This window comes from Triticum urartu, chromosome 1A (assembly GCF_056163025.1).
Source record: "Triticum urartu cultivar PI428250 chromosome 1A, HENAU_Tu73, whole genome shotgun sequence".
NCBI classification, from domain to species: domain Eukaryota; kingdom Viridiplantae; phylum Streptophyta; class Magnoliopsida; order Poales; family Poaceae; genus Triticum; species Triticum urartu.
In genome coordinates, this window is record NC_141873.1 from 68,856,338 (window position 1) to 68,881,917 (window position 25,580).

At 48.5% G+C, this 25,580-nt stretch overlaps 1 protein-coding gene and 2 pseudogenes across 1 annotated transcript; 1 reads left to right on the forward strand and 2 right to left on the reverse strand.

Moving 5' to 3' along the window:
* Positions 1–8,881: 8,881 nt before the first annotated feature.
* LOC147990074 (uncharacterized) lies at positions 8,882–10,898 on the reverse strand (annotated as a pseudogene).
* A 215-nt stretch (positions 10,899–11,113) lies between these two features.
* LOC147990075 (uncharacterized) lies at positions 11,114–12,370 on the forward strand. The gene is made up of 6 exons (XM_087537023.1): positions 11,114–11,254; positions 11,434–11,440; positions 11,744–11,825; positions 11,903–12,003; positions 12,068–12,236; positions 12,316–12,370. The coding sequence occupies exons 1-6, from the start codon at positions 11,114–11,116 to the stop codon at positions 12,368–12,370; spliced, it is 555 nt and encodes a 184-aa protein (XP_087393149.1).
* A 4,525-nt stretch (positions 12,371–16,895) lies between these two features.
* Positions 16,896–18,381, reverse strand: LOC147990076 (uncharacterized; annotated as a pseudogene).
* Between the last annotated feature and the right edge of the window lie 7,199 nt (positions 18,382–25,580).

Here is a 25,580-nt window from a genome sequence, read left to right on the forward strand (position 1 = left end):
TCTTTCGAGAGAAACTCCTTCTCCAGAAAGTTTCTGAATTTAGCAACAAAAGTCTTGCCTTCGGATCTGTGATAGAAGGTGCATCCAATAGTTTCCTTTGGATATCCTATGAAGAAACATTTTTCCGATTTGGGTTCGAGCTTATCAGGTTGAAGCTTTTTCACATAAGCATCGCAGCCCCAAACTTTCAGAAACGACAACTTTGGTTTCTTGCCAAACCACGGTTCATAAGGCGTCGTCTCAACGGATTTTGATGGTGCCCTATTTAACGTGAATGCGGCCGTCTCTAGAGCGTATCCCCAAAACGATAGCGGTAAATCAGTAAGAGACGTCATAGATCATACCATATCTAGTAAAGTACGATTATGACGTTCGGACACACCATTACGCTGTGGTGTTCCGGGTGGCGTGAGTTGCGAAACTATTCCACATTGTTTCAAATGTACACCAAACTCGTAACTCAAATATTCTCCTCCATGATCAGATCGTAGGAATTTTATTTTCTTGTTACGATGATTTTCAACTTCACTCTGAAATTCTTTGAACTTTTCAAATGTTTCAGACTTGTGTTTCATTAAGTAGATATACCCATATCTGCTTAAGTCATATGTGAAGGTGAGAAAATAACGATATCCGCCACGAGCCTCAACATTCATCGGACCACATACATCTGTATGTATGATTTCTAACAAATTTGTTGCTCTCTCCATAGTACCGGAGAACGGTGTTTTTGTCATCTTACCCATAAGGCACGGTTCGCAAGTACCAAGTGATTCATAATCAAGTGGTTCCAAAAGCCCATCAGTATGGAGTTTCTTCATGCGCTTTATACCGATATGACCTAAACGGCAGTGCCACAAATAAGTTGCACTATCATTATCAACTCTGCATCTTTTGGTTTCAACCCTATGAATATGTGTGTCACTACTATCGAGATTTAATAAGAATAGACCACTCTTTAAGGGTGCATGACCATAAAAGATATTACTCATGTAAATAGAACAACCATTATTCTCTGATTTAAATGAATAACCGTCTCGCATCAAACAAGATCCAGATATAATGTTCATGCTTAACGCTGGCACCAAATAACAATTATTTCGGTCTAATACTAATCCTGAAGGTAGATGTAGAGGTAGCGTGCCGACCGCGATCACATCGACTTTGGAACCATTTCCCACGCGCATCGTCACCTCGTCCTTAGCCAATCTTCACTTAATCTGTAGTCCCTGTTTCGAGTTGCAAATGTTAGCAACAGAACCAGTATCAAATACCCAGGTACTACTGCGAGCATTAGTAAGGTACACATCAATAACATGTATATCACATATACCTTTGTTCACCTTGCCATCCTTCTTATCCGCCAAATACTTGGGGCAGTTCCGCTTCCAGTGACCAGTCTGCTTGCAGTAGAAGCACTCAGTTTCAAGCTTTGGTCTAGGTTTGGGTTTCTTCTCTTGAGTAGCAACTTGCTTGCTGTTCTTTTTGAAGTTCCCCTTCTTTTTCCCTTTGCCTTTTTTCTTGAAACTAGTGGTCTTATTGACCATCAACACTTTGATGTTCCTTCTTGATTTCTACCTCCACAGCTTTCAGCATTGCGAAGAGCTCGGGAATAGTCTTATTCATCCCTTGCATATTATAGTTCATCACGAAGCTCTTGCAGCTTGGTGGCAGTGATTGGAGAATTCTGTCAATGACGCAATCATATGGAAGATTAACTCCCAATTGAATCAAGTGATTATTATACCCAGACATTTTGAGTATATGCTCACTGACAGAACTGTTCTCCTCCATCTTGCAGCTATAGAACTTATTGGAGACTTCATATCTCTCAATCCGGGCATTTGCTTGAAATATTAACTTCAACTCCTGGAACATCTCATATGCTCCATGACGTTCAAAACGTCGTTGAAGTCCCAATTCTAAGCCGTAAAGCATGGCACACTGAACTATCGCGTAGTCATCAGCTTTGCTCTGCCAGACGTTCATAACATGTGGTGTTGCTCCAGCAGCAGGCCTGGCACCCAGCGGTGCTTCCAGGACGTAATTCTTCTGTGCAGCAATGAGGATAATCCTCAAGTTACGGACCCAGTCCGTGTAATTGCTACCATCATCTTTCAACTTTGCTTTCTCAAGGAACGCATTAAAATTCAACGGAACAACAGCACGGGCCATCTATCTACAATCAAACATGAATAAGCAAGATACTATCAGGTACTAAGTTCATGATAAATTAGGTTCAATTAATCATATTACTTAAAGAACTCCCACTTAGATAGACATCCCTCTAATCCTCTAAGTGATTACGTGATCCAAATCAACTAAACCATGTCCGATCATCACGTGAGATGGAGTAGCTTCATTGGTGAACATCACTATGTTGATCATATCTACTATATGATTCACGCTCAACCTTTCGGTCTCCGTGTTCCGAGGCCATATCTGTATATGCTTGGCTCGTCAAGTATAACATGAGTATTCCGCGTGTGCAACTGTTTTGCACCCGTTGTATTTGAACGTAGAGCCTATCACACCCGATCATCACGTGGTGTCTCAGCACGAAGAACTTTCGCAACGGTGCATACTCAGGGAGAACACTTCTTGATAATTAGTGAGAGATCATCTTATAATGCTACCATCAATCAAAGCAAGATAAGATGCATAAAAGAAAAACATCACATGCAATCAATATAAGTGATATGATATGGCCATCATCATCTTGTGCTTGTGATCTCCATCTTCGAAGCACCGTCATGATCACCATCGTCACCGGCGCGACACCTTGATCTCCATCGTAGCATCGTTGTCGTCTCGCCAATCTTATGCTTCCACGACTATCGCTACCGCTTAGTGATAAAGTAAAGCATTACAGCGCGATTGCATTGCATACAATAAAGCGACAACCATATGGCTCCTGCCAGTTGCCGATAACTCGGTTACAAAACATGATCATCTCATACAATAAAATTTAGCATCATGTCTTGACCATATCACATCACAACATGCCCTGCAAAAACAAGTTAGACGTCCTCTACTTTGTTGTTGCAAGTTTTACGTGGCTGCTACGGGCTTAAGCAAGAACCAATCTTACCTACGCATCAAAACCACAACGATATTTGTCAAGTTGGTGTTGTTTTAACCTTCGCAAGGACCGGGCGTAGCCACACTCGGTTCAACTAAAGTTGGAGAAACTGTCACCCGCTAGCCACCTTTGTGCAAAGCACGTCGGGAGAACCGGTCTCACGTAAGCGTACGCGTAATGTTGGTCCGGGCCGCTTCATCCAACAATACCGTCGAACCAAAGTATGACATGCTGGTAAGAAGTATGACTTATATCGCCCACAACTCACTTGTGTTCTACTCGTGCAAATAACATCAACACATAAAACCTAGGCTCTGATACCACTGTTGGGTAACGTAGTAATTTCAAAAAAATTCCTACGCACACGCAAGATCATGGTGATGCATAGCAACGAGAGGGGAGAGTGTAATCTAGGTACCCTTGTAGATCGACAACAGAAGCGTTAGCACAACGTGGTTGATGTAGTCGTACGTCTTCACGGCCCGACCGATCAAGCACCGAAACTACAGCACCTCCGGGTTCTAGCACACGTTCAGCTCGATGACGATCCCCGGACTCCAATCCAGCAAAGTGTCGGGGAAGAGTTCCGTCAGCACGCCGGCGTGGTGACGATCTTGATGTACTACCGTCGCAGGGCTTCGCCTAAGCACCGTTACAATATTATCGAGGACTATGGTGGAAGGGGGCACCGCACACGGCTAAGAATATGATCACGTGGATCAACTTGTGTCTCTAGGGGTGTCCCTTGCCTCCGTATATAAAGGATCAAAGGGGGGGTGCGGCCGGCCAGGAGAGGGCGCGCCAGGAGGAGTCCTACTCCCTCCGGGAGTAGGATTCCCCCCTTTCCTAGTTGGAATAGGATTCGGGAAGGGGGAAAGAGGAGAGAGAGAACGAAGGGGGGGCGCCGCCCCCCTCTCCTTGTCCTATTCGGACTAGGGGGGGAGGGGCCCGCGGCCCAGCCCTGGCCACCTCTCCTCTCTTCCACTAAGGCCCACTAAGGCCCATATACCTCCCGGGGGGTTCCGGTAACCTCCCGGTAATCCGGTAAAATCCCGATTTCACCCGGAACACTTCCGATATCCAAATATAGGCTTCCAATATATCAATATTTATGTCTCGACCATTTCGAGACTCCTCGTCATGTCCCCGATCCCATCCGGGACTCCGAACTCCTTCGGTACATCAAAACTCATAAACTCATAATATAACTGTCATCGAAACCTTAAGCGTGCGGACCCTACGGGTTCGAGAAGAATGTAGACATGACCGAGACACGTCTCCGGTCAATAACCAATAGCGGAACCTGGATGCTCATATTGGCTCCTACATATTCTACGAAGATCTTTTATCGGTCAGACCGCATAACAACATACGTTGTTCCCTTTGTCATCGGTATGTTACTTGCCCGAGATTCGATCGTCGGTATCTCAATACCTAGTTCAATCTCGTTACCGGCAAGTCTCTTTACTCGTTCCGTAATACATCATCTCACAACTAACTCATTAGTTGCAATGCTTGCAAGGCTTATGTGATGTGTATTACCGAGAGGGCCCAAAGATACCTCTCCGACAATCGGAGTGACAAATCGTAATCTCGAAATAGGCCAACCCAACATGTACCTTTGGAGACACCTGTAGAGCACCTTTATAATCACCCAGTTACGTTGTGACGTTTGGTAGCACACAAAGTGTTCCTCCGGTAAACGGGAGTTGCATAATCTCATAGTCATAGGAACATGTATAAGTCATGAAGAAAGCAATAGCAACATACTAAATGATCGGGTGCTAAGCTAATGGAATGAGTCATGTCAATCAGATCATTCACCTAATGATGTGATCCCGTTAATCAAATAACAACTCTTTGTCCATGGTTAGGAAACATAACCATCTTTGATTAACGAGCTAGTCTAGTAGAGGCATACTAGTGACACTCTGTTTGTCTATGTATTCACACATGTATTATGTTTCCGGTTATTACAATTCTAGCATGAATAATAAACATTTATCATGATATAAGGAAATAAATAATAACTTTATTATTGCCTCTAGGGCATATTTCCTTCAGTCTCCCACTTGCACTAGAGTCAATAATCTAGATTATACAGTAATGATTCTAACACCCATGGAGCCTTGGTGCTGATCATGTTTTGCTCGTGGAAGAGGCTTAGTCAACGGGTCTGCTACATTCAGATCCGTATGTATCTTGCAAATCTCTATGTCTCCCACCTGGACTAGATCCCGGATGGAATTGAAGCGTCTCTTGATGTGCTTGTTTCTTTTGTGAAATCTGGATTCCTTTGCCAAGGCAATTGCACCAGTATTGTCACAAAAGATTTTCATTGGACCCGATGCACTAGGTATGACACCTAGATCGGATATGAACTCCTTCATCCAGACTCCTTCATTTGCTGCTTCCGAAGCAGCTATGTATTCCGCTTCACACGTTGATTAACGAGCTAGTCTAGTAGAGGCATACTAGTGACACTCTGTTTGTCTATGTATTCACACATGTATTATGTTTCCGGTTAATACAATTCTAGCATGAATAATAAACATTTATCATGATATAAGGAAATAAATAATATCTTTCTTATTGCCTCTAGGGCATATTTCCTTCACGACCGCCTCGTCGGCTGCCTCGTTGGTTGCTCCGACGGCGCCAGCTGGCCCAGTTACACGGGCTCGTACCGGTGTTCATCGTCCGAGCCTCCGGTACTCGAGTGACGAGTATGTCCTTGCAGCCTCCACCGCGGAGCCGTCGCCTCTTCCCGCGTCCGTTCGCGCCGCCCTCTGTGATCCTCACTGGCTTGCGGCGATGCAGGAAGAGTTCGATGCTCTTCTACGGAACCGCACCTGGACACTGGTTCCCCGGCCTCCTCGCGCCAACGTCATCACCGGCAAGTGGGTCTTTCGCCATAAGACCCGCTCGGATGGTACTCTCGAGCGCTACAAGGCTCGCTGGGTAGTCCGTGGTTTCCGCCAGCGCGCTGGAGTGGACTTCACTGAGACATTTGCCCCGGTTGTAAAACCGGGCACGATCTGCACCGTCCTCCAGCTTGCCGTGTCCCGCGGCTGGCCTGTTCACCAGATGGATGTCTCCGACGCCTTTCTCCACGGCCATCTTGAGGAGCAAGTGTATTTTGAGCAACCCACCGGTTTCGTCGACGCCTCCCTTCTTGGCCATGTGTGTCTGCTGTCCCGCTCTCTTTACGGGCTCAAGCAGGCACCCCGTGCCTGGTACCAACGGATCGCCGGGTTTCTTCAGACACTGGGCTTCAGCGTCACTCACTCGGACGCCTCACTATTTGTCTATCGTCACGGTGACACGACTGCATATTTGCTTCTTTACATCGATGACATCATCCTGACGGCCTCCTCCGCAGCTCTTCTTCAGCAGATTACCCTCCGGCTGCGTGACGGGTTTGCTATTAAGGACTTGGGTGCTCTCCATTATTTCCTTGGCATTGAGGTCGTTCGGCGCCCGGATGGTTTCTTTCTTCATCAGCAGAAGTATGCACATGAGCTTCTTGAGCGTGCTGGCATGCTCAACTGTCACCCTGTTGCTACTCCTGTTGACACAAAGGCCAAGGTCTCTGCTCTTGAGGGCTCACTGGCGTCGGATGCTCCTTTCTACCGGTCTATCGTTGGTGCTCTTCAGTATTTGACTCTCACCAGACCGGATCTTCAGTATGCTGTTCAGCAGGTGTGTCTCCACATGCACGCCCCTCGTGACTCCCATTGGACGCTCATGAAGCGGATTCTTCGTTACATCCGCGGCACGATGTCCCTCGGATTGACACTCACGGCGTCTACTTCTCTGGAGGTGGTGGCCTACTCCGATGCAGACTGGGTTGGCTGCCCCGATACTCGTAGGTCCACCTCTGGCTACTGCGTCTACCTCGGTCCTTCACTCGTATCGTGGTCGTCCAAGCGACAACCCACGGTTTCGCGCTCCAGCGCGGAGGCTGAGTACCGAGCTGTGGCCAACGCTGTTGCCGAGTGCACCTGGCTACGACAGTTACTTCAGGAGCTGCATCACGACGTCTCCCAGGCTACGATTGTCTACGGCGACAACGTTTCTGCGGTGTACCTCTCCACCAACCCCGTTCATCATCGCCGGACTAAACACATTGAGCTGGACATTCACTTTGTGCGCGAGCAGGTGGCTCTTGGACGTATTCGGGTTCTCCATGTGTCGACTGCACAACAGTTCGCCGATGCGATGACGAAGGGACTGCTAACTTCTACCTTCGAGGAGTTTCGTTCCAGTCTTTGCGTCACTGGCGCCGCTTCGACTGCGCGGGGGGGGGGGGGTGTTGAGTATATTGTGTACGTGTATATTTGTGTGTAGGGCCCACCTCCTGTTTTCTTTGTATAGTTGAGGTTGTGGCCCACCTTTGTACTTATATATACGTGCCTGGTGCACCGATCAATACATCGAGATTGCACAGCCCATATCTTGTCCTTCTACAGCTGTCGTCGCACGTTGTTGCTCACCGCCGATGGTTTGCCACCAAAAACTGCATCTCCTCTCCGTGTTGGTCGCCGCCGTGCGGCAGCAAGGATTGAATGTGGAGGAGGGGGGAGGAAGGAGGGTCGCCGGAGTTGCAAAACGGGGGCCATGCCCAGCAGTGAGCTCGTGTTTCATGTGGTGGTTCTGGAGGTGCTCGCAGGAGCGGGCTTGGAGCTGTTTCGTGGCAGCGAACTCATACGCGGTGGAGCAGGCAACGTCCTGGCTGATGTGGGGAAGAAGAGACAGAGAGGAGGAGGCGAGATTGAGGAGGAGAGAAACAGTGGAGGGAGAGGATAAGATTGCGTGGGTGGATAAGAAGGAAGGACAGGGCGGTGCACGGGTCCCACGGGACACGTCATCACGAGAGGGCCAGGTAGCACTCGATCGTTCTTTCATCGTACGTGCCGCGTGTGACCGGCTCAATATTCGGCCGGCACACCGGCCACACACGTTTCCCGATAAATGGGTCGGCCGGTTGGAATTGCTCTAACGATTTTTCCTAATTTTATTTTTTTTCACTTGCAATGACAATTTACCGTAAGACAACGCGTGTAACTAGGGATCTTAACGGTAACTTCCGCGTGTCCCGTTTTTCTGCCACTTTTACCGGGACATTTCTCGAGTGTTGGGCCTTTTTTTCCTCCTCTAAAAAAAGAGTTAAAAGCACCGGAAGTCCTACAACTTGCGCTGAATGTGATGGTTTGGTGCTAGAACTTGCATTTTGACCCTACCCCTACCCAGTCCTTGAACTTGCATCAAATGTGCAAATTCGGTCCTGACCAATCACAGAGCGACATGTGGACATGTGGGTGCCGACCCGGTCAGCGTGCGGCATTTTGCAAAGAGGCCCCTTCCTTTGGTTTGAATCTACCCGCAGGCCACGAAAACACCTAAATTAATTTTTAAAGGAGACAAACCCGCAGCTCACTCCCTCTCTGTTTGCCTGCATTTGTAACTGTGCTACGCCAGCTCGATCGATCGACAGAGCAATGCATTTGCGGATTTGAACAATGACAAGAGTGTGAATCATTTGCTCATTTGAATCAAGTTGACAGAACAACATCTTGTGATCTTTTTTCTTGCAAACAACCAAATCAGAATCAGATGCGCTAGCTACAACGGCCTTGAGGATTGAGAAGAAGAGCAAATCTCCAAATTTACAGTCAAGAGAGAAAAGAAAAGGAAGAACAGTCAATTGATTAGACCTTCTCATCAGCACCCCAAAGAACAAACCAAATCAGCTAAAAACCTAACAAAGCGCTATGCATCCATCATTGCGTCCCTAGCCTAGCTCGTCGCTTTCCATGCACGACCAAGCGCTCGATCGCCCGCCGTATCTTCAACCGGACGGATCACCCGCAGGGCCTGCTCGCCGCTCCACCGCTGCGGCGTCTGGCGTCGGCGTCGTCTTCCGGCCCAGGGTCGACGACCGGGACGACGACCTCGATGAGGATGAGTCCTTGCTGGCCGCCGACTCTTTCTTGTCCTTGAAGAACCCGAAGACCGGCCGCGAGCAGACTGGCACGTTGAGCACCACGGGGGCCACGTGGACGCCGGACGAGTAGGACCGGTTGACGGCGCAGGCCATGGACCGCGACCTGGCCGCGGCGTGGAGGCTGCATGGGGAGCTGCAGTTGCGCTCCAGGCCCTGCTGGAACACGATCTTGCCCAAGGAGTTCATGCGCGGGGAGTCCACGGAGAGGCACCTCGACGCGTCCTGCCTGGGCGGCGACGGCCGCGCGGCTGGCGGTGGAGTGACGGTGGGAGGAGCGGACGAGGCGGAGGCGCGGAGGGTTGGGGTCGGCGGCGGAGTCGAGGGAGAAGCGCGGGTTGACGTCGTCGTGGTCGTGGCCGGAGGAGGACGAGGAGGAGGAGCGCGAGAAGCGGGAGGAGGCGAGCGAGAGCGAGGCCTCCGAGTCGGAGCTGTCGCGGAGAAGCGGCGCCGAGGCGAGGTCCGACGCGGTGCCCGTCGACATTCTCCCGGGAGTCTTCGCCAATGCGGCCGCTGGTGACGGCGACTGCGACTGCGACTGCGACTGCGAAGGCGTCCTCGGGCTCTGGGCGGCGGCCACCCTCTTGAGCCCGAGCAGCTCGTGCCACCGGCTCGAGCAGCTGGGCGCCTTGGGCGAGAACACGTGCTGGTCGGCAGCGCCAGCCGCCGCGCCGCCGCGGATCGGCTTGATCGGCTCCGGGGACGCCGGCATTGCCTCTAGCCGCGGCGGAGGTGGCGCGGCGGCAGGCTCCGGCTCTGGCGCAGCCGCGGCAGAAGCATCAGCCCGGCGGAGCGGTAGCAGCTTCCCGTCAGCGAAGAGCTCGTCCGCGGGGAGCATGCTGGTGGTGCAGCCGCCCCCGCCAAGGCTGAACTCGAAGTCGATGAAGTCCTTGGAGATCGCGGGCGCGGCCACGACGGTCTCCTTTGAAAATTAATTCAGGTGTTTTCGTGTCCTGCGAGTAGATTCAAACCAAAGGTAGGGGCCTCTTTGCAAAATGCCGTGCGCTGACCGGGTCGGCACTCACGCGTCCACATGTCGCTTTGTGATTGGACAGGACCAAATTTGCACATTTGATGCAAGTTTAAGGACTGGATAGGGTCAAAATGCAAACCATCACGTTCAGCGCAAGTTGTAGGACTCCCAGTGCTTTTAACTCAAAAAAAATCCCTCTCGGGGGACGGCGGCAGGAGCGGCGACGCCCCCTCTGCCTCGCTGCAGCCCCACAGCCGCCTCTCCAGCGACCTCGCCACTCGAGCACGCCCTTTTGCCGCTGACTGCTCGCCTCCTCCACCAACACTACCACTACCACCTTCACCTCCCCTCGGCCACGGAGGTCTGCAACCACAAATTCTGGCCACAAGCTACTGCAGGGCGACGGGGAATAGCTGACGCTGATGGCGCGCGGCACATGATGGCGATGCAGGTTGAGTTTCCACCTCTACACGGGCACTTCTGACTAGGTGAGGCCACCCTATTTCTCCCCCCGTCCACCCCTCCTTAATACACTACTTTTGTTCTTTCTCCATTATGTCATCCATCAAATTTGTCTATCCTATTTCTCCCTCCATTAGAATGTGCGAAAAAATAGATTGACATGCTGGCGTTGGAATTCTTTTCAAATTCGGAACCGTAGAATCAGCGAAGAAATTGACTAACACACTGCCATTCAGTTAGTTCTCTTTATTTCTATATCAACTAGCCTTTAACTGTCAAAAAAGGTTATACTGCTTAAATTTTGGTAGCATATCTATAACCATTCATTTCATAATCCAGTGTACCATCATTAGGTTGCCTCTGATGGAGGGCCCCATGTTAAGAAATCTGGAAAGACACGCGTTTGATTTCAAGTTCACTGTTTCAATATGGGAACATTGAAGCTGTATGGTCTGAACTTCATCATGATCAATTCCAAAGTAAGAACGGTTCTGATTTTTCTGTCACAAGATTTGCTCTATCCATCGGTACACTTTAGATTTCCTTTATTTGCACGGGGGGTAAAGCAGAAGGATCGACACCAAAGGATAAAATGGCTATGTTTAAAGATACATTCCATGAAGTGGTCATCTATACAATTGAAGGCTACCAAATATTTAGAGTCAGACACAAATACAGAGCAGTTGATCATCCGTACAGAATTAGCTTCATTCATAAGACATTGGCCGAGCCAGTTGTTCCCGACCCGATGAATTTCCCTATTTTCTATTTCTCTCGCTATTCATGACGGTTCTGAACATTATGTTTATCTTTATTTTTTTCAGACATGGCTGCACTAATCACTAGGGTAACATATGTTTTACCTCCTATTGGCCTCTGTTCATGAGTCAAGGCATCAAATTTACATTACAGATGGACAGTATGTGATTTTTTCATACTTCTTTATTTGTTTCTTCGATGAAACATAATGAATTCTCAAATGAACACGTCTTTTCTGCAGAAAGTCCACAATTGCGGCGCTTTGGGGGGAATTTGTGGGATCATTTGATGGCGATACATTGTGTGAATGGTCCAAAACTGAACCTGTCGTGTTACTTTTGTCGGAGTGATGGTGGACCATTATGCAGGCAATGATATTTTGTGCTTCCCTTTTTGATAGTTGATCTTCCTTTTGCAACAACAAGACGAGTTCTTAGAATACATAATTAATTGAAATCTACAGGCACACTGGCTTTTAAAAACACCTCATCACCCAGGTGGCACATCAATGTTAACATCCCTGAGATGAAGGCCATGGTCGCAAGGTACTGTCCATATTTTGGATCTAATTATGACTTTGTTTATTTGTATCCACTGATTGCTTATGGCAACCCATATGCAGAACAAGTGGCATGTCTTACCAAATTGAGCTGCGAAATATGGGACAGGGCCAACGGCAGGCAACTGAATCGACTGTTGCAGCTTTGGCAGCTGTTGACCCCAGTAAAGCCAATACCCACCTTACACTATCAATGCCTTCGTTTACATGCGCGCCTCTAACTTATAGTTCCATTACATCACAGACTCAATATTATAAGCTCGAAGATAAGAATCACTGAGGTTATCTCAACTACCGACTGGTGGTACATGGGATGCCAAATATGCTGGAGAAAATTACTAAAAGAGGGAAACATATACAGGTGCCATATATGCACTGAACCAACTCCGTTTCCAAGGTATGTTTTCTATGTATATGGTTTTGCAGTCAATTAAGAAAACTAGCATAATCAAATGAACATGCACCCATATTTGTAGGTACAAAATATGTGCACGTGCAGTAGTCAGTAGATTTGCTAGCCTACAGCAGTGAGATGGTGCAGAGCATCAGATATGCCATGTTCACATTGATTTTTCCTTCAATTCTAACTACTAGAAAGTTTTGGGCGTTTCCTTATGCAGAATCCATCTTATACCTTGCACTGTTGGCTCCCTTAGCTGGACATAATTAATCCCTGTGTTATACGGTGCCATAAATTTCAGAGAATCATGCTGGCTCACGTTGGTAAAAAAAAGTCTTCCCCTGTTTCATCACATAATTCGTACACAAATCATGGTGAGCTTATTGTTGGCACACTTCTATTGCCTTCAAAATACTATTTCTATGAAAATGGAAATGGTGTACCTTTTTTTTATTCAGAATGACGCATTCACCTGAGACTTAAAGGGTGTTTGGATACTCTCTAGTCATGTGACTAGTAGTAGTCAGACTAAAAGTTTTTAGTCAGGCCCTGTTTGGAAGGTGACTACTACTAGTCAGCATTAAATGTCTCAGTATTAAATGTCCCTTGTGCAACACCAATTAGAGGAGAGAGAGGGGGACTTTAGTCAGTAAAAGTCAGGGGTGTTTGGAGGTTTACTGACTAAAGGTGACTACTACTAGTCTCTAGTCAGTAAAAGTTGGGGGTGGGGTGACTAGGGACTAAACTAGTTTTAGTCACCCACTAGTCAGGGATGTTTGGAGGTTTACTGACTAAAGGTGACTACTACTAGTCTCTAGTCTCTAGTCTCTAGTGATCCAAACACCCTCTTATTAATGCTATATCCCCATAGGCAATAAATAATGTTAAGTCTCCAGTAGTGCCAATTATTTCTCCTATCCGTACCTCATTTTTGAGATGCACTTCCATGTTTGTGAGACCAATTCCATCAAGGTTTTAATTACCATGTCTGCCATTTATTGTACTTTGTTGAAACTTAGGGGAAAGGGGAAAGGATTCTTAAACTTTGGTTTGGCCAAATTTAGGAAACACCGGTGTTTGGTTTCCAGTTCAGCGAAAAGGGCCAGTTCTGTTTTCTGGATTTGACAGAAATTCAATCACTTTTTGAGGAATTTGGCCAAAACAATTAAACTCTTATTTCCTTTTGGATCGAGTTGAGGTGTCACTATTTTTTCACTGAATGTAAATATGTCGGTCCTCATGGAAGTCACCGGAATTTTGGATTCTTTTGAATAAAGTTTCTTGGTAAAGAGCACTCTGCTTCAGTGCAGTTCAACATCCAGAAAGACAGGGCATTGGTCAGGGTTCAGTGTAGTTGTCGAAATGGTACCGAGAATAGCCATGTGATCTCAATACCAGTTTAGCACTAGGGTCTCCAAATGGTACCGTGCATAGCAACAGTATCCAGAATTAGAGTATAGAAGCGCTTACTATAGTACTAACTTCTTTTGTAATCGGCAGTGACCTAGATTTAGTTTGTTCAGCGGTAAGTATAGAGTATGATTTATCAGAAGAGCACCATGGCAACATTTCTCCCATGTGTACAAAGCTGCTGTCAGTTTTACCAGGGGACTGGAAGCCTTCAATCTCTGTCCAATTGTTTTGAGAATTGTTGGATGAATGAGCAACTGGCTTTACTGAGGGCCAAAGGCCAGTACATATACAGATGTGGTAAAGTACAGAAAAGCCCCTTATACTACGGGGATGTACACAAAGTAACTATACACATCTAACACCCCCCCTCAAACTCATGGTGGATCAACAACACTGAGTTTGAAGAGGAAAAAGCCATGCTGCGCTCGGGTCTGTGCCTTCGTGAAGAAGTCAGCTAACTATAACTCAGAGGGCACATAGTGAAGAGCGAGAGTCTGATCCTGCACAGCAGCACGCACAAAGTGGGCATCCACGCCAATGTGCTTGGTGAGCTCATGCTTCACCGGATCACGCGCTATACTGATAGCACCGGTACTGTCTGACAGTAGGGGAGTGGAGGTAGTAGCAGACACACCAAAATCCTCAAGTAACCACCGTAACCAGATCACCTCAGCCGTCAACATAGCCATGGCTCTCAACTCAGCCTCTGTACTCGAGCGAGAAACTGCAGTCTGTTTCTTTGTCTTCCAGGCAATAAGAGAGCCACCAAGAAAGACACAGTAAGCAGATAGCGAGCGTCGATCAGAGGAATCACTAGCCCAGGTAGCATCAGAGTAGGTCTGGAGCTCAAGAGAGCTGGAGCGGGGAAAGAAGAGGCGCTGAGAGATCGTGCCACGAAGATATCATAGAACACAGAGAAGGTGACTATAGTGGACAGAAGTGGGGGCGGAAACAAACTGACTCAGGATGTGGACAGGATAGGAGATGTCAGGACGCGTAACAGCAAGATAGACAAGGCTGCCGACGAGGTGACGATAGCGAGTGGGATTAGGAAGAGGATCACCGTCAGAGGCACGAAGCTGAACATTGAGCTCCATAGGAGTCACAACAGTGCGCTCATCACCGAGAGCAGCGCGAGCAAGAAGCTCCTGAATATATTTTTCTTGGGAAATGTAGAAGCCATCAGAGGTCGAGGAGATCTCAATCCCAAGAAAATATCGAAGAGGACCAAGGTCAGTCATGAGGAACTGGTCTCGAAGGCGAGCCTTAACAAAGGCAATGTACTCAGAGTCGTCACCAGTGATGATCATGTCATCAACATAGAGAAGGAGAAGAGTCCGACCACGAGGAGACGTGTGGACAAACAACGCGGGATCATGATCACTGGGAAAGAAACCAGCGGTAGTCACCACAGAGGCAAAACGCTCAAACCAGGCGCGAGGGGCCTGTTTCAGACCATAGAGAGAGCGACGAAGTCTACAGACCATGCCATCAGGAGCATAGTACCCCGGTGGTGGCTGCATATAAACCTCCTCACGTAACTCGCCATTGAGAAAAGCGTTCTGAACATCAAGTTGAGAGATAGGCCAGTGACAAACAGAAGCTACAGCAAGGAGAGTGCGGACAGTGGTCATGTGGGCCACAGGGGCGAATGTCTCATCATAATCGCGTCCCTGCTCCTGCTGAAAGCCACGAGCCACAAGATGAGCTTTGTAACGCTCAAGAGAACCATCAGAGCGAGTCTTGACCTTGTAGATCCACTTGCAGGTGATGGGACGAACACCAGAAGGGAGGGAAACCAGATCCCATGTGCCAGAGCGCTCAAGAGCCGCAAGCTCTTCGGCCATCGCAAGTTGCCATTCAGGCTGAGTCATGGCAGTCCGATAGGAGGTGGACTCAGCAAGAACAGAGAGACCATACCGATCAGGAGAGTAGCGATCAGGCGGAGGGCGAGGCCGAGCACGGAGGTTGTGAACCGGGGTAGGCGTGAACAGAGGTTCACCGGAGGTGGAAGGCGCGTCAGACACGTCAGGGGAAGCATCCTCAGTACGAGGACGGCGAGTATAATGGAGAGGAAACGGTGATAGAGAACGACGGACTAGAGAGGATGGTGGAGAGGTGGAGGAGGAGGAGGGGGAAGATGGGGTTGGTGGTGAAGGAGAAGAAAGGAGAGGTGCAGGAGGAGGAGGTGAAACATGAGGCACATAGCAGGGTGTATCGGGAAGAAGAAGAAAAGAAATATCAGCCACAGAGAAGCTCGAGGAAGAAGGACGTGGGTAATAAGAGCGAGACTCGTCAAATGTCACATCACGCGAGATGCGCAAGCGGCGACCAACAGGGTCCCAACAGCGATAGCCCTTGTGCTCATCACTATAGCCAAGGAAAACGCACTCAACCGACTGAGCAGTCAGTTTGGTGCGTTCTCGTGGGGCAAGAAGGACATAACACACACATCCAAACATCCGAAGAGCTGAGTAGTCAGGAGAGCGACCAGTGAGACACTCCATAGGAATACCACCCTGCAGAGCAGTCGATGGCTGAATGTTGATGAGATAGGTGGATGCAGAAACAGCCTCAGCCCAAAAATGGGGTGGAAGAGAAGCGGCAATCATCAGCGCACGAGCCGTCTCAAGTAGATGACGATGCTTATGTTCGGCAATGCCATTTTGAGCATGAGTACCAGGACAGGAAAACTAGGCAAGAGTACCTTGTTCCGTGAGAAAACCACGCAACAGCTGGGAGATATACTCTCCAGCGGAGTCATCACGAAAGGTACGAATGGGCGTGGAAAACTGAGTGTGAACCATGGCAGCAAATCGTTTGTATATAGAGAGAACCTCACTACGAGATTTCATGAAGTAGAGCCAAGTGTAACGAGAGAAATCATCAATAAACAAAACATAGTAGCGATGACCACCTTTCGAATCAAAGGGAGCAGGACCCCAGACATCAGAATGAACTAAGTCAAAAGGACGCTGAGATACAGACTCGCTAGTAGGATAAGGTAACTGGGTCTGTTTGCCAAGTCTGCAACCATTACAAGGTAAGGAAACATCTCCAGATACAGACCCTAAGAGGCCCTGGCGAACTAAAGAAGACAAGCGAGAGCCACAGATGTGACCAAGGAGATGATGCCACTGCTGGAAGGACGCTGATGAAGAAGCAGCAAGAGCATGGGAGCTGGCAGAAGTAGTGGCAGCGGAAGGAACACAAAGCCAGTCAACCTCCCAAAGGCCCTCTGACTCACGGCGCCGGGGGCCAGCACCAACCAAAGCCTTGGTGCGACGATCCTGAATGGAGCAAGAGTCGGTATCAAGAATGACACGACAACCAGAATCAGTAAGTTGGGCAGCGGAAAAAAGATTCATGGTAAGGCGAGGAACATGCGAAACACTAGGAACAGAAAAAGATGAAGTGGAAAGAAGACCACGACTAGTAACAGGAAGAGGTGTGCCATCGGCAGTAAGAACATTAACAGGCGAATCAAGAGGTCGAAGGGAAGACAGCACAGAAGAATCAGAAGACATATGGAAAGAGGCTCCAGAATCCAGAATCCACGAAGATGTACCTGACTGGGTAGGTGCCTGTGGTGGTGGAAGAGTGGAGGCAGTCATAGAAGCAGCGGAACCGGTCGAGGAAGAGCCTGAGGAAGCCAAGAGACGCTTGAGCCTCACAATGTCCTGGTCGGTGAGTGACGGAGTCGAGGAAGATCCAGGAGTCCCACTGGAAGAGGAGCGCCTCTGGTCTCGCTTCTTCTCATGACAGTCAGACTCTGGATGACCGGGCCGAGAGCAGTAGCCACAGAAGGTGTCACGGCGCGACCGGCCTCTCTCAGTATACGCAGGGCGACCCACCCCCCTGAAGGTGTGGGTAGGAGCGGTGGAGCGGTGGGCCGAGCAGACGACACAGGAGCCCGAGCAGCCAACACAGACGGGACCACCAGCAAACCGGCAGAGCGAAGGCGGGTCTCCTCAGCACGAAGCTCGGCAAGCACCTCCGAGATAGGAACACGACCACGAGCAAGCAGGTGAGCACGTCTGGGCTCAAACTCAGAGCGGAGACGAGATAAGAACTCATGGACCCGCTGACACTCCAAGTCAGACCGCGTAGTCTGACAGCAACGGCAAGTTCCACAAACAACTGCCCTCAGTGAGTCAAGCTGACGCCAGATGGCAGAACACTGGGAGTAGAACTCATCTACAGACGAGTCACCCTACTGGAGAGCATGCTCCTGACGCACCACAGAGAGGTATAGAGCTTCTCCAGAGGGCTGATAGCGCTGACAAAGGTAGGACCACATCGCTGCAACAGTACCGAGACCCATGAACTCTGAAGCAAACTGAGGGAGAACACTCGCAGTGAGAACAGCAGCAGCGCAAGCATCATCATTGCACCACTGAGTGTAAGTAGACAGATCATTCCGATAGACAGAAAGAGCATCAGAATATGCAGATACTTGTTGATCATAAGAATCAACTACAGCGTCATCAAGGGCCTTGGCTGCATCCCGATCAGCCTGAGAAGCATCAGCAGCAAGCACCGGCGGAACCGGCGGAACAGGACCCACCGGAGCAACGGGGCAGGGCGGACAAGCTACCTCGCCAGAGAGCACGCCCCACAGCAGAAGACCGCGCATATGGATACGCATGAAGCCCACAAACTCAGCATAGTTGGTGCCATCAAAGATCACCGAGCAGCGAGGAACAGCCACATAGCCCGAAGATGACATACTGGGATATTCCCTGCCCTATCCTTTTTTTTGGTCAACGAATCTGGATCGGGAGATGAGGCTTACACGCCCGAGCCAGGACCCCCGATTCTGGATCGGGGAGACGCACGCTCGCCCGAGGCAAGGGACCGCGAGCAGGAGCTAGAAGGGCGGCGGCGGCAGGAGGCTACACAGCCAGGCCTGGGGCCTCCCAGGTAGCAGGACGGGCCGGCGACGGCAAGGGGCGCCCGCCAGCAGAGGCGCCAGCCAGGCAGTAGGACAGGCCGGCGGCAGCGGGGCCGAGCTGGAGACAGCGAGGTCGGGTGACCACGGCAGCTGAACGGATCTAGGGCAGCGAGGCCGGGTGACCACGGCAGCCGGACGGATCCGGGGCAGCGAGGCCGGATGGCGACGGCAGCAGGACGGATCCGGGGCAGCGGCACCTAGACGAAGAGAGAGCGGGCAGGCCGGGAGCAACGGCGACGGACAGAGAGATGGCCGGTGGCGGGAGTTGACGAGGCAGACTAGGTATGAGCATGGAGTTGCAGCGTGCGAGGGAGAGAGGCTAGCCTAGCATCTGATGCCATGTTGGATGAATGAGTAACTGGCTTTACTGAGGGCCAAAGGCCAGTACATATACAGATGTGGTAAAGTACAGAAAAGCCCCTTATACTACGGGGATGTACACAAAATAACTATACACATCTAACAAGAATATCACATAACTTCAACTCGAATGACTTGCCTTAGATCGGCTACATATTATTGGTGTTGGAACGATTATGAAATGGTAGCCTTTGAATGGCTATGAAAAATCTGGGTCCTAAGCGACCTTATAAACTGTATGCATTAAATAATTTTGAACTATACTTGAACTACTATCCCCCACTTCAATTGGTAAGAGCATCTCTAGCCCTTCCCCTGATTTTTTTAACTCATCAAATTTATAGCATCATAGTTATTTTAGGCCAATCTCCTGTTTAGTTTACTTTGCTCTCTATACTCTAGAATTCAAAAAACAGTCTTCAGTCTTCAATTCTGTAGTCTTACCAAAATGGAGAAAAGATCCACTGTGGCTGATTTTTAGTGGAATTTTCTGCAGGCTTTCAAACTACATATTTAAGGCAGACCATGCTACAGCAGGTGTGCTCCTACTTCAAAGTCCCATAAGCAACGTGTACACAGTTGTTGAAGGACCATGAGAGGCTGAGCATTGTCTCAGTGTGGAGCACTTACGCGACAAGTGTAGGCACTACGTGTCATAGGTTTGGTAGGTCAGATATGAAAGAATTCCTTCATTGGTACCTGAAGTTTTGGTTCTTGATTTTGTGCTCTACTGAGAGAAACAGTCATACTGTGAATTGGCTGCACTGCTTTCCTCATCCATATTTGATCTAATTGTGACTTTTAACCATGGTTATGTTTTGGTTCAGAGTTATCAAATTCAATCTCATAGTGGATCCAGAAGATTTTAGGATGCATACAAAATGAATGTTCAAAAATTTAAACCTTTTTTAGGGACAATTTCTGAAAAGGCTTCAACCTTCTTTATGAATGTTTTGATTGCAAACATGAGTAATACCAGTTAAAATAGTTTCTCTCTTAATTCACCAACTAGCATCTAACCTATCATTTGCAGTTGGACACTACCGTTCCTAGAGAAATGTTTAGGCTTGCATCATGATAGGTCTCCTTCTAAGTAAGTTGACCTGTTTTTCCTACCTCCCATGTTTATTGGCCATTTTTTTTTTACCTTTCGAGGTTACTAATCTTTTTTTTGTGTATACTGAAATGGTACATAGTTTCTGGGTGGTTCAGATAAGGCAAAAAGCATCGTCGGTTGTTGAAATGTTGGCCTCCGTTTCATCTTGGGTGGTTTGTTCAGAGATGCGGTAAAAGATGACCCCGAACTCTATTTTAGTTTGCATCTGTGTCTGAGAGATTTATTTGATAAGTTCATTCTCCTAAGTTTGGTTGATGACGATGCACATTTAGCCAGCCTGACGTATCACAACTGAATGACAGTGGATTCTGTACTCCATCAACTATGAGTTATAGTTGGTCGTAGCTGGATCGGATTGTGTCCTAACTTCTGATGAATACCATCAATTCTGTTTTTTTTAACGTTTTTATCAGCAAATGAATGCTAAACCACCGTTGCTGTTTCAGTCTTGATGATTACGTTATCTTCTGTGGCTGCTACCTGCTGATGAGCTTCATGTTATGGTGTTATATATATCCAAACAATTTGTTTCTCATTACTTGCAGCTATTTACCATCCAAGTAGACAATGTAACCCACCACTTGTTATCATAACCTCCTCATATTAGCTTCATGCGCTGCCACCACGTCCTTTTTATATGCTAGCTTTACTCAAGTTTTTTTTTTGCGAATACGCAAAGCTTGGCGTATCATTTCATTGATAGGAGGAGTTAGAATGAGTACAGAAGATGTTACAATGACACGGACGGAAAGAGGCGTGAACATAATGCACAAAATAGAGAAACATGAGAAACTCGACCCAACCATAAAAAAAACATAGCTAAACTCTCTGACCGAAGAAGCAACCCAACCAACAACTAGACGACTGACATCTCCAAAGACAGGACCGAGGACGCCGCGAGCAAACAAGACAACGCCTTCATGAAGGAGAACGACACCAAGACGCTGTCGTCGTCCGATCCGGGAAACCGGACTAGGGTTTCCCATGATGCTTGAAGAGGGGCACAGATAATGGCCATAACAGCGCCTCCAAGAAGGGAACGACACCCGCGAGCATCACCGCTGCAAGCACAAGATGCATGGATTTCTTCCTGGCCAAATTCTGAGCAATCCCAAGCCGTCGGAGCACAAGTTGGAGAAGAGGAAGTCAAGCATAGGCTGGAACTGCGACTGCAGGAAGGGGAGTCACGCTCAATGCCAAAGGAGGCACCGGTCGTCGCCGGACGTGCGAGCTTTGGAGGAGGACAAGGTTGCGTGGTTGAGCGGAATGGGATGCAATGCGGATGCGACGGTGGCCGGAGCCCCAGACAAGCCGGGATCTGGATGGGAGCGCAGATCCGGGCCACTAGGACCGGAGCAGCAAGGGCACCGACGGGCCAAAGGAGCTGGAAGGGGACGCAACTCCCATAGCGCGTCGGACCCAAGGGTACGGAGATGCCAAGGAGTCAGCGAGGCATAGGAGCCGGAAATAGCGCAGCTCCCGGGCTGCGCCGGATCCGAAGCCATGCCAGCCGGCCATGGACGCAGGTCCTTGACCGCCGGGTTGAAGCCACCCTTGCGGGGATGGGTGGATGATGAAGAAGGTTTGCACGCAGGTACACTCCCGGGCGGCGCGCTACAGGAAGTAGCGGCCGCCGGGCACAACCATGAGCCTCCAGGCCACCTCCGAAGAGAGGCTGACCCGAAGCCGGCCAGAGTGGAGGGGGTCGGGGTGGGGAGGGGGCGCAGCAAGGAGGGCGGGCCGGCCGGGGAACACCACAACCAGCTAGGGGAGGCCCTAGATCCAATCGGGGCGGAACTGCACGACGTGCCAAGGGCCGGGGCGAAGCCACCCACTACAGCAGCAGGTCGGGAAGAGGCCGTTGGGGGAGGCCGCCTCCGCCACCAGTGTGGGCCGCCGGCGCGACCAGAAACGGATATGGGGGTGTGGCGAGTCAGAGGGCAGGTGGGCAAGGGAGGGGGAACAGCCCCGCCGCCACCATTCCAGGGCCCGGCGCGACTTCGCTGGCCGACCCTCCGGCGACGGCGACGCAGGGGTACGGGTGAGGAGGGGTGGCGAGCCAGCGGCGGCTGGGTTCCCCCGAGTCACCCGGGTCGGGCGACGCGAGGGTCAGGACGAAGCACTTTGTCAACCCGTCGGCGGTGTTCTGTGAAGTGGTGAACGGCAACCCAGAGTACACTGACCGGCTTTACTAAAGTTTTCAAACCAAAACATCAACGAAACAAACCAACAACAGGGTCAAGCACAAGCGTGCCGCGCCTCCGCCTGCTAGTACTCTACTACTTAAGGCCTCTTTGATTCGTAGAATTTTAAAAACGTAGAAAGTATAGGGTTCGAGTGGCATGCCCACTTGAATTCTATAGGATTAGCAATGAGTGTTTGATGCCACAGAAAAAACAATGAAATTGTAAAAAAAAAGGTTGGAGTGGATGTTAGATTTCCTATGAAATGTAGTACAAAATATTTCATATGAAAAAATCCTATAAAATCTAATTCTATGAATCAAAGGACCAACATAAGAGAAAATCCCAAGAATTTCAACCCTCTAAAAATCCTATAAAATTCCTTTAAATCAAAGGAGTCCTTAATCTCGTTAAGATAAAGCTGATGTTAATCATTGTAGTACATGTTTATCCAACGGACAAGCAAGGGGCGAAAAATGATGCCAGCTGTGAACGCACGAGTACGACAGTGGTCCTGCTAGCTAGCTGACGCTCTCCTTCTCACCACACACCACTCGCTAATTTCCAGTTTTGCCTGGAGGAAACATGCTCGTGGTTTCCGGCTGGAGTGGGCGGAGGCAAAGGATCTTGTCGAAGGCCACGTGGCAAAGCGCCAGCCTAGATTTAGATAGCCTCTCTCTCGATCTCCCCGGTCGCGCTCTCCAGCCAGCCACAAGAAAAGTCTCATCAAGGCTCGGACACATCTTTTGCTTGGCGCACAGCTCACCCGCCATATCCCGGGCCCCACTTGCATGTCGACAAGTTCTCCCAGAGGTTGTAATCGGCTAATTGCTATAATTCTAGGGGCAGGAGCAGCATCTGCGATTTCTTATAAATTGGTCCTAAATTGATTAATGTGTTAGTGCGTTGTTGATTGCTTGTGCCGTCTTGTACATTGTTTGTTTAGCTGCGAGTCTAATTGGTTTATGTGGTTCCAAGATTAGACTATTTGATAATTAAGCAAAAATCTGACCAGAAGACGCCTTTTCTGTTGTGAATTCCAACCGAAAGATGTTATCTGGTAGAATAAAGAAAACCGACATCACTTACACATAAACGATACTATCATCTTTATTTCGTGGGAGAAGGATATCATCCCTTAACGAAAGACTTGCCCGAAATTGCGTCTCGCTTAGAGGCTCCATGGATCCTGGTTTTTGAAATATTGAAAAGTTTGATTTTCAGGTTTGGAAAAATTCTGAAAAAAATACACATATACGTATGTATGTATATTGCGAAGAAAAATTTTGATCTATTCATCAGCTATTAAGGTAGCATAAAGAACACTAGAAGTAAAATTTAAATCCAGGTTCGTAGACCACCTAGCGACGACTACAAACACTGAAGCGAACCGAAGGCGCGCTGCCATCATCGTCCCTCCCTCGTCGGGGTCGGACAAACACTGTTGTAGTAGACAATCGGGAAGTCGTTGTGTCAGAGCCACATAGAATCAGCGCCCCAAAACAGTAATCGCCTTTGATTAAGAGAAGCATAGACCGGAAGGATCTAACTTGCAGACACACAGACGTAGACGAACAAACACCGGATCCAGTCGGATCCACAGAAGACGAACACCGACCGGATCCCATGAGATCCGCCGGAGACAAACCTCCACACACCTTCCAACGATGCTTGAAACATCACCAGGACGGGGGCTAGGCAGGGATGACCTTATTCCATCTTCAAGAAGCCACCGCCTCCTCTTCTTCTTGAGCATGGCACAAACTCTAACAAAACTCGAAAAAACATCTAAAGACGGAGCCCTCCCGCCGGCAAGGGCCGGGATCCACCGTGCCTCCATGATCCAAGGACCATAGAAGATGAGGCGGATCGGCGGCGCTGGCGAGAGACAAGGAAACCCTAGATGGCGGTTCGCATGTGGGCAGGAGCGAAGGGTTGAACGCCGCTATTTTATGCGGTCCTGTATGGATGTATACTACTCCCTCTGTAAAAAAATATAAGAGCGTTTGAATCAAGCGCTTCCATGGCAAAATTCATTTTCGTGCGAGCTACATAAATAATAGGATCATGTGTTTCTAGCACATATACTATTCACTATAATTTTTTTTGAAGCTCTAACCACACAGCAAAACACACACACACACACACACAACATCTCATTTCATTTTATTCCTCCAACAAGACAAGATGAAATTACAAAGACGGAAACAACGCTGCAGGTCTTCAAATCATTCAAAAAAATACAAAGGTAAAAAACCCAAAATAAAAAGAAAAGAAGATTTACAAATACAAGGGACCCCCCCCCCCCCCCCCCCCCATCCCTAAGGGGGGAAGAAAGGCACCCATCTGGTAAGTTCCTCTTTGTATCTAGCCTTGATCCTGTGTGCCAACAGTGAAATATCATGAATAAAGCCAACTATCCATCTATCAAAAGTAGGTCTTTCATTTCTGAAGACTTTGTCATTTCTAGTGACCCAAATATCCCACCATGATGTAAACACCACTTCAACATAAGAAGGGCTTGGCAAAGTCCTTCCTGGTCTTGACAACAATATCAGTCATATCATTTACAGCAGGCCAATATATTTTAAGATAATTCCAAATTATAATACTAAAAATTACACTGAAAAAAAGATGATTCCTATCCTCCCTGGATTGGGTATGTCAGAGAATACAAAAAATATGTACAACATAATGAAATACATGATTTTGTTTTTTTACAGCTCACAACAATAAGTGTTTCATAATGAAATTTTACACACATGTAGAATACATCTCTAAGTAATTGTGTATTTACTTTCAGAATTTTTTAATCTTAAAAAAATCAACTCTTAAATTTTTGAAATTTCTGGGCTCCATGAAAAGCCCAAGCAAAAATCAACTCCCTCGCCCTTCTTTTCTTATTCGGAAGTACCGTACCGATTATGCCACCGCATTTTTACGCACACTAACAAGCATGTTCACTTTGTATTAGATCTTGTCTTAGTCACTATGAAGTGTACTTTCTATTGTTTTGAAATCGTCACTTAATGTCTTTGCCTCAACTACTTCAAATCATGCTTTGACGCAGATCATGTTTCTCTCGCGGACACCTCCTAGTCATTTCACATCAAAACAAGCTAAACAACTTGTAGATAATTTCCTATGCAGATATGTCATCCCGTGAATGGTCATCCGTCGCGTCCACTCTAAGTGACAGTTAATGCGCGGCGAGCCTCCTGAAGCGATCCGCGTGGCGAGAGTCTTGGATGGGGCCGCTCAGTCGGATGTCTGCATGAAGCATGTTCGAAAGCCCGCAATCTCCAACCATTTTG

Bases quoted from the DNA above. Each gene is read 5' to 3' on its own strand.
- LOC147990075 (XM_087537023.1), top strand. From the start codon at position 11,114: ATGGCTATGTTTAAAGATACATTCCATGAAGTGGTCATCTATACAATT. The intron at 11,826-11,902 runs GTACTGTCCATA...ACCCATATGCAG, and splicing joins ATGAAGGCCATGGTCGCAAG to AACAAGTGGCATGTCTTACC. The intron at 12,237-12,315 runs GTATGTTTTCTA...CCATATTTGTAG, and splicing joins GAACCAACTCCGTTTCCAAG to GTACAAAATATGTGCACGTG.